This window comes from Apaloderma vittatum, unplaced genomic scaffold (genome assembly GCF_000703405.1).
Source record: "Apaloderma vittatum isolate BGI_N311 unplaced genomic scaffold, ASM70340v1 scaffold7816, whole genome shotgun sequence".
NCBI lineage: Eukaryota > Metazoa > Chordata > Aves > Trogoniformes > Trogonidae > Apaloderma > Apaloderma vittatum.
Window position 1 is genome coordinate 127,309 of NW_009723342.1, and position 10,587 is coordinate 137,895.

The 10,587-nt window shown below is 41.1% G+C and overlaps 1 protein-coding gene across 1 annotated transcript in view; it reads left to right on the forward strand.

Annotated features, from left to right (window-relative positions):
- The window catches only part of LOC104275960 (leucine-rich repeat-containing protein 16A-like), a gene marked incomplete at its 3' end in the record, with an annotated part of 127,178 nt that extends 117,097 nt beyond the window's left edge, over positions 1-10,081 (forward strand). The window contains 3 exon segments of the mRNA XM_009872076.1: positions 4,212-4,290; positions 7,074-7,307; positions 9,947-10,081. Of these exon segments, the coding sequence (XP_009870378.1) occupies positions 4,212-4,290; positions 7,074-7,307; positions 9,947-10,081 (448 nt within the window).
- Between the last annotated feature and the right edge of the window lie 506 nt (positions 10,082-10,587).

Here is a 10,587-nt window from a genome sequence, read left to right on the forward strand (position 1 = left end):
TCAGGGGAGGTGGGTTGTGTCTGGAAGTGCTGGTGGCTAGGGCTTGACTTACCAGTTCTGCTTTCCACCAGGAATTACGGTGTTCCTGTGGGAGGGTTGCTCTCTGCTGTGGTGGTTGAACACAAATACCCAGGCCAAGTACTAGGCTGCAGGAGATGCACCCTTAAGCCTGCACTTTCTCTCCTCTTACAGAGGATGTGACACCAGCTCTTGATATCAGGCCGTCACAAGCACAGAAGAGAACAGATAATTGATTGCGTGTATTACAGAGTAGTTTTGGGGTGGCTATTAAGCACAGCTTGGATGTCTCCACTCTATATGATGTGTGGTTTGTTCACATGTAATGAAAGCATGCTTTAAAAAGGTAAAGCTAGGACAGACTTATTACTGTGAGCCCCCTGCACAGTGGTACCTCACGTGTTTGACAGAGTTAACTACAGTGGTGGCTATCTAGTCTTCTCTTTTGAAAGGTGACGTAGAAAGATGGAGAGATGTACTGTATTTTCAATTATTTTTTCCACAGAGAAAAGTAAATCCGGCTTCCAGACACTGTTTACCATTATTTGGCTTATTTTTCCTGTACTTTTCCATTTTTATGTCGTTTTGTACCACATCTGATTATTTTTATGCCTTTGAATTCTGTATTACTAATGCTCAAAGAAAACAAGCATATGTTAAAAAAATTGTTCCCACTTATCTGTCTGGATTCCCTTGACGGTCACTGATTTTCTCCTCTGTGAAGTGCTGATGCTGGGCAGGAACCCTGCTTCACTTCCCAAATGTGTGGAGTGGAATATCCTTGTGTTGCTCCAAAGCATTTTGTGCTGACCCGTTTTGCCTGATGCCCGTTTCCCATTGAACTTCCCCGTTATCACCCCCTGCTTCCTCTCAGCTGCAGTTGGCATGTTCTGAAACTTCCAAAGTATTGGCCTTTTTTCACTCCTCTTTCCCTCTTCCACATGTGGGGCACTCAGATACTTTAAATTCGCCACCATTATCCCCTGTACTTTGGAAGGTGTTACCTTCCAAAGACAAAGCTCATCTGCAAGCTTTGCTGTGCTTTCCTTTCTTTAATACATTGCAGAATTGTTTTGCTGTGACCGAGCAAGGTGCCCAAAGTTCATTTTTACCTTTCTTCATAGTCTTACAATGCCTGCCATGACATATGAACCATTCCTGCAGACACTGGATAAGTGTCTTGTAACAAGCAGATTCAAATTAACACAGTAGTCTGTGGCTCATTAAAAGGAATCCACAGCATAAAAATTATTTTTTTCTAAAGAAATTCCCACTTCCCACCTTTCTTGTTGAGTAGTGCCCACGAATAGTCTCACTGATTTCTAGGCTACCAAGTTTTTAAGTGAAATGTGATTTTAAGTAAGCGTTATACTCTGCCTGTAATTTATAACAAGCCAAGCCACTCCAGATTATATAAATATTTACAACTGCATAAATTGTATATGCTTGGTGCTCCTCAAGTCTTTTAATGTTTGTCGTCTAAAGTTAGTCAGATCTGAAATGATGTAACTGAGGTAGAATATTAGTGTATGTAGGTTTTTTAAGTGGGGAAAGTAAAAGTCCTCATTGATTGATGAGCTTTTGTAGCATTGATTGAGAACTTGAATTTCATCATCTGGAAAAGTTGTTGCCTTTCCCCAGTATTTTTTTTTTACCTTTTTATTGTTTTTACCTTTTCCTTTTTTACTGGTTGGAAAGGTTACCTCTCTTCTTTCAGGTTTATTTTTCAAGAAAATAATGTTATTGATCTTACTTTTTTGTTAGATTTTGTAAAAATTGACATTTATGGAATGCAAAAGTAGGCTTAATTTGGTTTGTTTGAAACAGTGACAAGGAAACTGAACTGACATAGGAATCCATACACAGAAGGGTACGGAGATATCCATTCTTAATGTTGCCCAGATCACACAGAATTGAACTGCTATTTAAAACAAATTTTCACATGCTTCATCCTTGATGGCAACATCAAATAATTTAGGTTTCTGCTTTGATTCTTGATATTCACAAACGTGAAAATCACACAGTGTCCTGATGGTGAGCTGCAGAAGACAGCATCTCACTGCCTTTGCCTTGGTTAGATGTAGGGTATGACATCAACTGGCCTAATATCTTCAAATCGATCAGAATTCCAGTATAACAGAAAATGTATTTTCCTTTAAGGTGCAGATGGCTGCTTATATTCTGAGCTATTTTACATGAAAACAAAGACAGAAGGAATTTACTATTTCATTCATACCCTACCACAGTCTTGTTACAGATACAAGTGATGAGCAGGTGCACAGTAGATGGAAAGATGGTAAAATCTTTTTTTGTGTGTTTTCTTTTGCTTAGAATACGACGTGCAGATAATTGGCATTAATAGTAGAGGCGAGTATTTGCAGATGAGTGTTGCCTCTAGGCATGCATAAAAAGATCCTTTAGCTCCATCTAGTGTTTGCAAACTCGATTTTTAAATACCTCAGGCAAGGCCTACAAGCAGACCTGTAACCTGTTCATTCAGTCTTAATGGCACCCAACTCAGCAGTATTTCCCAAATAGGAAAATGAGTATTTCAGGGAAATTTCATGAGAATTGCCATTCCATGAAGTAATTGTTGGTAAATTCAGTTCTCAAAAGTTTGGGGATTTTTTCCAAGGTATGAAAGAAAAGTTTTGGGAGTGGTAAGTGATATTCTCTTCAAATATATATATAGCCAAAGCAGTCTCACAAAGAAACGTGTGGCTTTAGGAAACAGAGCGGTGAGATTTAGCCAAAATAGTACTGACAGTTGAGAAATGGGAGTAAAAATTTGAGTTTTCACCCAATGGTACAAAGCATAATGTTCCTGCTAGCTTTAGAGGGGACTTGGTTTTGTTACAGATCATGCCTTTATGTTTCTATTCAAAATACTATTTTTACTGTAAATCCTTTTTTTCCCCTATAATTAGTGTGTGCTCCTGCTGCTTCCTTCCTACATTTCTTGTTCTCCAGTTTTTATCTCTGTGCTATACCTCGCAGTCTTTCAGATTGTAAGCTCAAAAGGGCAGTTGATCATGCTTGATATATGTTGTATGGCATGTACTGGAGGTTTCTGAACATTGTGGGACAGTCAGATCCCAGGACGAGTCATGCAGAGTTGGTGTTGGAGCAGTTGGAGCAGCATCTTGAACCTATTAACATGATTTACGTGTAGGTATATAACTAAATATAATGGTCATCAGCACAAATCATTTGTTTTAAGTCATTTGCCACATTGTCTCAAAATAGCAAATCAAGATTGAAGCTGCGTGCAAAAGTCCATCCCCACTCTTTTAGTTTCAAAAAAAGTCACCTTTTTGCCTAATCTTAATTTTATAAGACTTTCTGTTGTAGTATATCCTGCACTTATCTCTGTGCACTTTTTGTATCCTCCTGTTTGTCCCTCTGCTTAAGTTTTGGTAGCAGGTAAGACGTTAAAAGGAGACTGATTGTTTTACAAGCACGTCAGCGGCATACCTAAGCTTCTCCTGGTGAATACACAAGTCAAGCTCGCTTAGACTAGAGCTATGATATGACAAAAATCTTGGCACCTTTCCTTTGAGGCCAAGATGTTAAAAAAGCTATTTTTGAGAACAGGAGACATAGCCAGAAGATCAGCACACAAACAAGAGCCCTCTTTCTTTAGAGGTGCTGAGCATCCAGCAGTGCTTGTGATGGGTAGCTTTAAACACCTTTCAGTAAGTAGGGTTGGTTTGATTTTAGAGGAATTTCTTGAATACGTGAGCAACTACTTCTGCGGCTGCATGTTTATTTAAAATAAGTTATTCTTGTCTGTGAAAGACCCATTCAGCAGTCATATTCGAAATCTAAATTTTTCAGGGAAAAAAAATTATTTTAAAGCTGAATAAGGATTTTTTTTAAATATGGAGTTATCTTCGGAGAAGGGACCATTTCCAACTAACACCTTCCGTTTCAAGTCCTGTATGTTGGAAGACCTGACACTTAGAAGGCAGGGTGTCATTGCATCTCTGCTAGACGTGTGGCAGTATTAGTTACAAATCAGCATAGCTTTCTCCAAGACCTGAAAAAGAAATGAGGAGAGAGTATCCACCATGTACTACTATCACTACTTCTCTATGGCCTTGAAATTTAGAGCTTTTTTTTCCTAAAACAACTACTGAGTTTTATTAATTACAGATTTTTTATTAATATGAGAGCTTTTCTCATTCTTTCAGAAACTTGGGAATGACACAACTCCCAAAGAGTCTTTTGACACAGTGATGAGCTCAGAACGACTGGATGGAAGCGGTACAGGTACAGTTTGAGTTTCCTGGTATAAACTCTTTCTAGAAAATGCAAAATGCCTAACCTCAAACATCTCACTTCTCTCTCCAGATTGTGTGCCTGCAATTGCTTAAGCAAAATACAGGCTTGCCCTAAGTGAGAGAGATTAGAAACAAGCTTATTTTTTGTACACTGTTGGACAGCACGTCTCATGACGTTAGCTCTAGGGCTGAGTTGATGGCTCAGCTTTTATTGTTGTGTTCCACGTTGCACAGGAAGGGAAGTACTTGGTGCATGTGCTGAGGTTGCCTTCAAAAGGGTGCTGACTTGTAACAGGATCAGCAAAGCTGCACCTGAGCCTAGGAGCCAGCAAAAATGTCTATGTGTGAAGAAGTGAAATTCCTGAATGTATCTGAGCTAAATATGACAAATTTGCAAGGTTTATAGTAATCTGTGCACAAACCAGCCTGAGTAGTCCTGGCTTTCGGCTCTTAGAATAGAGATCTCATAGGCAATAGCAGCTGACTCTTCCCAGGATTTACCCAGCTTGACTGAAGCCAGGGCTGTCTGCAAAGCTGTGGAGGCCCCTGGACACTTCACACATGCACAAAACAGCTCTCCCTCATGTATAAAGTGGAGTCGAGCCTTGCAAGTGCTTACAGCACTGATTCCCTTTGCACCTGGTCCTGTTGCACCCCTGTCAAGCCATAGTCCTGGACCTCAACATGACAGAGTCTACAATGCAGCCAGCTCAGGTCAAGGTGGAATTTTGGACTCTGTGCATACTTTTGGGACTGGCCAGTGAAGTGTTCAAAAGTGATTCAGCTCTGGAATGCGTAACACATACAGGGGACTGAAAGGAGTGAGCTGAGCTAGGAAACCTAGGTCTGATTTTTCAGCAACAGTGGTAGATATCCTGCAGGCATGGCATATAGGGCTGCCAAAACGTACAGAAGCAAGGCTGAAAAAACAGGCTGAAATAAAAATCCAGGTATGGCTATCTTGGCTGAGCACTTCAGAAATTAATTTTGAAGTTTACCCCTTTCTAAAGCTAGTTTTAAAAGACAGCATGTTTAGCGCATACTGAACTCTATAAAGTGCTTTTAAAGCCCGCTTATCTTTTGAGGAGGACCTTCTGTACTCTGTGTGTCTCCTGATACCATCAAACTGAAGTCAGAGGAGCCAGAATAGTCTGTGCTTGGGGCATCAGAGTAGCTGGGAGTGTCCAACCCAAATTTTTCTCAGGTCCTTGTCTCTGTATATGACACATTTCAACCCCACCTCACTGCACTGTGCATGCCACTTCCTTTTGGCCTCCAGCTGTCAGTTCTTTCTTTGTGATGCTTGCTTGAGAGCTACCCGAGACTGCTCTTTACTGTTGTGATTACAATTTGTCTTTGTTTTGGGTTAGTTCAACTTACTAGGTTCTAATGATACTAGCAGGCCTGAGGTTAGGAAGGCAAGAAAGAGTTAACAAAAAACTGCTGGATGTTGCTACAGGAAAACTAGAGATAGAGATGCAGAAGGAGTATTAAGGGGATTTCTATCCCTTGCTTCATGTCTGGATGTTGCCTGCTTTTTTGTGTGCACACACACAGATAGAAAAGGTGTCCTTCTGTTTCCTTTGCAGTGTGAAAGTCCATTGCATACAAGCAGACGCAAACTCTCCCTGTCACGCACTCACACGAATATATATGCGCCATGCAACTCTCTAGTTTGCCAGAGTTTGTCTCCAGCTGGGCTGAAAAACATCTAAGCTGGAAAAACATATTGGAGATTGGCTTGCAAAAACATCTGTCAACACTCCCTCTCACTGCCATTAGAATGTCTGTGCTCAGCACTTCTGTACCAAGTAGCATTTCTGAATGGGTAGAGCAGGCAGGGAGGTCAAGCCAGCATCTGTGAGCACATGCTTGACTTTGCCAGGTTCCAAGGCTCCCAGTCTGCATTTCAGGTAGTCTGTAATTCTCTACTGAGAATAAAGATGTGACAATTGTTGAAAGTCCCTAGCTAACATACAAGCTCAAAGATGATCATTATACCTGCTACATACAAGCCTTCAACACTCTGAAAGCTGCAGAGTAGGGAAGCAGGGCAGGTGTTCTGGTTGTTTGCAACCTGGAGTCCAGCAGGCTTTCCACCAGCTTGCAGAAGTAGAGATTTATGGCTTGGAATTCAGTGCAGCTTTTGCTGTAAATACTTTGGTCTTTGTTTGGAATAAATAATGTGCTGGTAAACTTGCCAGTCTGTGGAAACCATAATATGTATACAGTGTTATTAGATAAATCAAAATATTATGTAAAGAATACTTTGGTTACATTTCAAAATCTCCTTGCTAAAAGCAACAAATAAAAAGATGTAGCCTGCTGGTCACACGTTTGAGATTTATTTTCTGGGCCAGGACTTCTCTGTTGATCTTGGATATCCAGCCTTTTGGCTGTAAAGACACAAAAACCCCAAAGGCTGCATTTTCCACTGATCTATTGCTGCTTTTGCAGCAGATAGGCTGTACTATCTGCTTCCAAAAACAGGAAGGAAGAGTAAGATTAAGCTAGTCACCATCCGAAATATGTTAAAAAGGGGGAGATGCCATCACCTCTGAGGCAATTGAATTGTAGAGCTTAGCATGTATAAGAACTAGCAGATTTAGATGCTTTTCTCACAGGGATTTTGAATTAAATGTTAGGGGTCTTCTTACATGCTCACACAGCAGCGGTATGTGAGCTAATGATGGTATTTTCCACACAAGCATATCTGTCAACTGAGCCTTCTGTGTTGCAGGAGACCTTATTTTATGTGTCTGTTTATTTTAGTGCCTAAACTCCAGCAGACCCTTCCAGAGAGTCGGTTTGCCTCAAATAAAGGTGACTCTATCTCAGCATCATCAGAAAAAAATTCAAAAGCTGAACCAAAGGCAGAAGCTGGTGCAAAGGCAAGAAGTTCTTCCAATACACCAACCAGCCCAAAACCCCCACTGCAGTCAACAAAGCCCAGCCTGGCAGGACGACCCACGGTGCCACAGAAACCACGCTCTGCCTCTCGTACTGGTGAGGAGCTCTTCTGGGCGTTCCCTTCCCCCAGCTGGGTACTTCTGAGTGGTGTTTGTGTGGGCTATGGAGGAGGAGACACCTGTGGCCACATCCTGAACAGAAGTTAAATGTAGAGGGACAGGTTCTTCAGTCACTTGCTCTTGACATTTGCATCCTTCTTTTCCAGCTCATTTTGCTCTAATTCAAATAAATGTATTAAAATGGTTTAATCTGGGATCTGCAGTAGTAAAGCCTGAGGAGAAGAAATAGCAGCAGTGTCAGAGCTGGTTTGTTAGCCTGTTTTTGCAGGAAGATAGAAAGCTACTTCATCAGAGCCCTGTTGTAGTAGCACTGACAAAAATAACTATATTTTCTCTAAACAGCTGACTAATACTAAAGTCCTTAGGGTTTTCTGGCAGGCTGCTCTTAGCCCCTCAAGCAAATACCTGTTAGTCTTAATAACTTGCACAAACTAACTCTCTCTCACTTTGTTTGCCTTGGTTTCTTTTCTTGTTCCTTTTGACTGGAAATAATTGTAAATGTGCTTTTGTAACCCTGCAAGACTGTCAGTTGAATGACTATTAACTTCTGCTGTATCCCAACCCCTTGCCCAGTTATTATCTCAAGGTTTTCAGTAGTGGGAAATGTTTCAGTAGATCTGCCATACATTTGTCTGTCCACTGTTTAATACACCAGTGTCACAACTCCCTCTTCCCACAATACAGCTGCTGCAGTTGAGGGAAATGGGATGCTAGTTACTCACTTTCCCAGTAGCTATGGTGAATATAGTTTAATAATTGCTAATGACTAAAAAATGTGAGCACAGTCATCTGTAAGAGCTCACAGACCTCTAGGCTTTTCCCATAGTCACTGCTGACCTTAGAAAGATGTAATTTCTGGTGAGGATGAGGGGGCAGAAGGGTATTAACAGCCTCCTCCCTGCCCTTGATGTGAACCTGAGCGTTGGTTACTCTCTGCACTCCATTGGGTATAATGTTGTTCAAATACAGAATCACTTTCAAGTTTTAGAGGGCTTTAAATTTTTTTTATTGACCATTTAAGAAATTGTCATAAAAGTGACATATGTAGGGCAAGATGCTCATGAAGATGAATGCAGTAGGAAGGCATGGCTTATTTGGTGATGCATAATCTGTAAAATAGGCAGTGCGTTATCTGAAAATCTGAGGTATCGAAGACCTGCGCTGTTTCTGCCAGCTCCTATTTCATGCAGAGAGAACATACTGTGGGTTTAACACAGAAAGTAATTAATATTTGCTCTTAGTAGGCCAGCTCCTTGTGTGGCAGTAAATTTGCACCATCTCTGTTGCAGTCTAACTTCTATCCTAGTACTTGTAGCAAGCGCTGGCTAAGCATATCCAGACAACACGATGAAGAAGCCAAGCAATAATCTTATTTACAGTCTTGCTCCCACTGTTGTTTCCAGTGGTATGGCCAAACTAATGGTAGCAAATTTTTGCATGTAATCTGAGGGCAATGGACCACAACTCAGATGTCCACGAATTATCAAAGACAGAAAGTGGTTCCTCAATAATAACAGCTTTAGTTCAGAAATCTATAGCTGTGTTTGCCAAGTACTGTGTTCATCCATAGGATGGGGCCAGAAGATTCTTGAGGTCCCTTCCAACCCGATAATCTGTGTTGATGCCAAGCTTCCCAAAGCAACTGGCCTCACAGGCACATCAGGAGCAGTTCAGGTCCAAGAACTGGTGTATCTATTCAGATCAAGTTGCATTTCCTGTGCTAGAAGTAAAAAGGTTGACTCCTTTGTGGTGGCTTCTCAGCAGGGAGAAGAATTCCTGTTTCCAGTATGTTACTGAATTAACTCATTGTACAAATATGCAGTTCCTTGGGGAGCAAGCATACAAGCAGTGTAAGCAATCCCTTGTAGCTTTACTTCCCTGCTGTCCAAGCAAAGGCTGTCTAGTGTAAGACTGAAAAGGTCTCCCTGTAAGGACTGTAATGATGGTCGTCCACTTGCCATACATAACACATACCCAGCCTTTTAGAAAAACAAGCTATCCAAATGGTTTAAACTATGGATTTGAATTTAAGTTCTGAATTTCCTCACAGTCTAGAAGATGAAGTATTTGTTCTACTTAGAAAATCTTTGCAGATGCTATCATCTTACGTACTGGCAATTTATTCCTGGAAGTACAGAGTTCTGTAGGCTATTTATAAAACTTGTTTCCCTAGTTGACTTTTATGCCTTGTAACTGTGGAACAGGATATGTAAATTGATTGATTCATTATGTTTCAGGACAATAAAATTATAAATGGAACAAATACTTGCAAAAATCTGTCCAAAATAGTTTTCAGCTGTTCTTTACAAATTGCATGCTTATGTTTTGCAGAAAAGTCAGTTGGTTCCATCAAATTTCAATTTGTGCTACAATCGCAATGCATGTTAAAAATACTGAAATCTTTGCTTTGGTCATTAAAATTCTTCCACCTGGACTGAGGGCCATCATGCATTCTCTTGACATTATGTAAATTTCTGAATCATTTTTTATCCTGACTAGCTGTTTTTCTGATTCTGTCTGTTTCTCATTTGTGTATTGTCTTGAGGTTTGGGCACCATTTCTGTGAGCTACAGCGCAAATATAACTTCTCACTCTTTTGTTGGTGGTACTCCACAGAGGATGCTCCCGAGTCTCCCTCTGGCCCTAGTTCTCCGAAGGTCGCCCTCCTTCCACCTGTGCTGAAGAAAGTTCCTTCTGATAAAGAAAAGGATGGTCAGAGCAGCCCTTCAGTCAGATCATTTTCTCAAGAAGGTAGGAGTGTTGGTGTAAATGTTGTTTCAGCATGCTTGTCTTCTACTAGAATTGGATGTGTCTTCGTCCCCCAATTTGTTGTCACTTGGAAGGGAAGAGGGTAATTCATTTGGAGGAAAAAAGAGCGAGGGTATTACGGTTTAGTTTGGTCTGAATCAAGGTTCTGATTGATATGGGTCACACACAATAATGTGAAATTCAGCTGTGTGGTTCAGCACGTTTCTGAGGGGACCAGCCACAACTTTGTTCCTTGCAGCCAACTTGTTGCTCTCTTTGTACTCCTTTCTGTGCATTCACCTCCTCCGCGAGCAAGAGTTTCAGCGTGCTAGGGCAGGGCTTGGTACCTTTTATGCGCAACAGTAGGCTGCTGCCTTGTCTTTGCTGCTTTTCATGTGTACACTGGATTTCTACTTGTGCTGATGTGTTTCCTTACCCACAGTTGGCTCTTAGGAGAGCTAAGGCTTCCTCTGGTAGCGTAGGTGTCGTGGTTTGACCCTGGCCGGCAG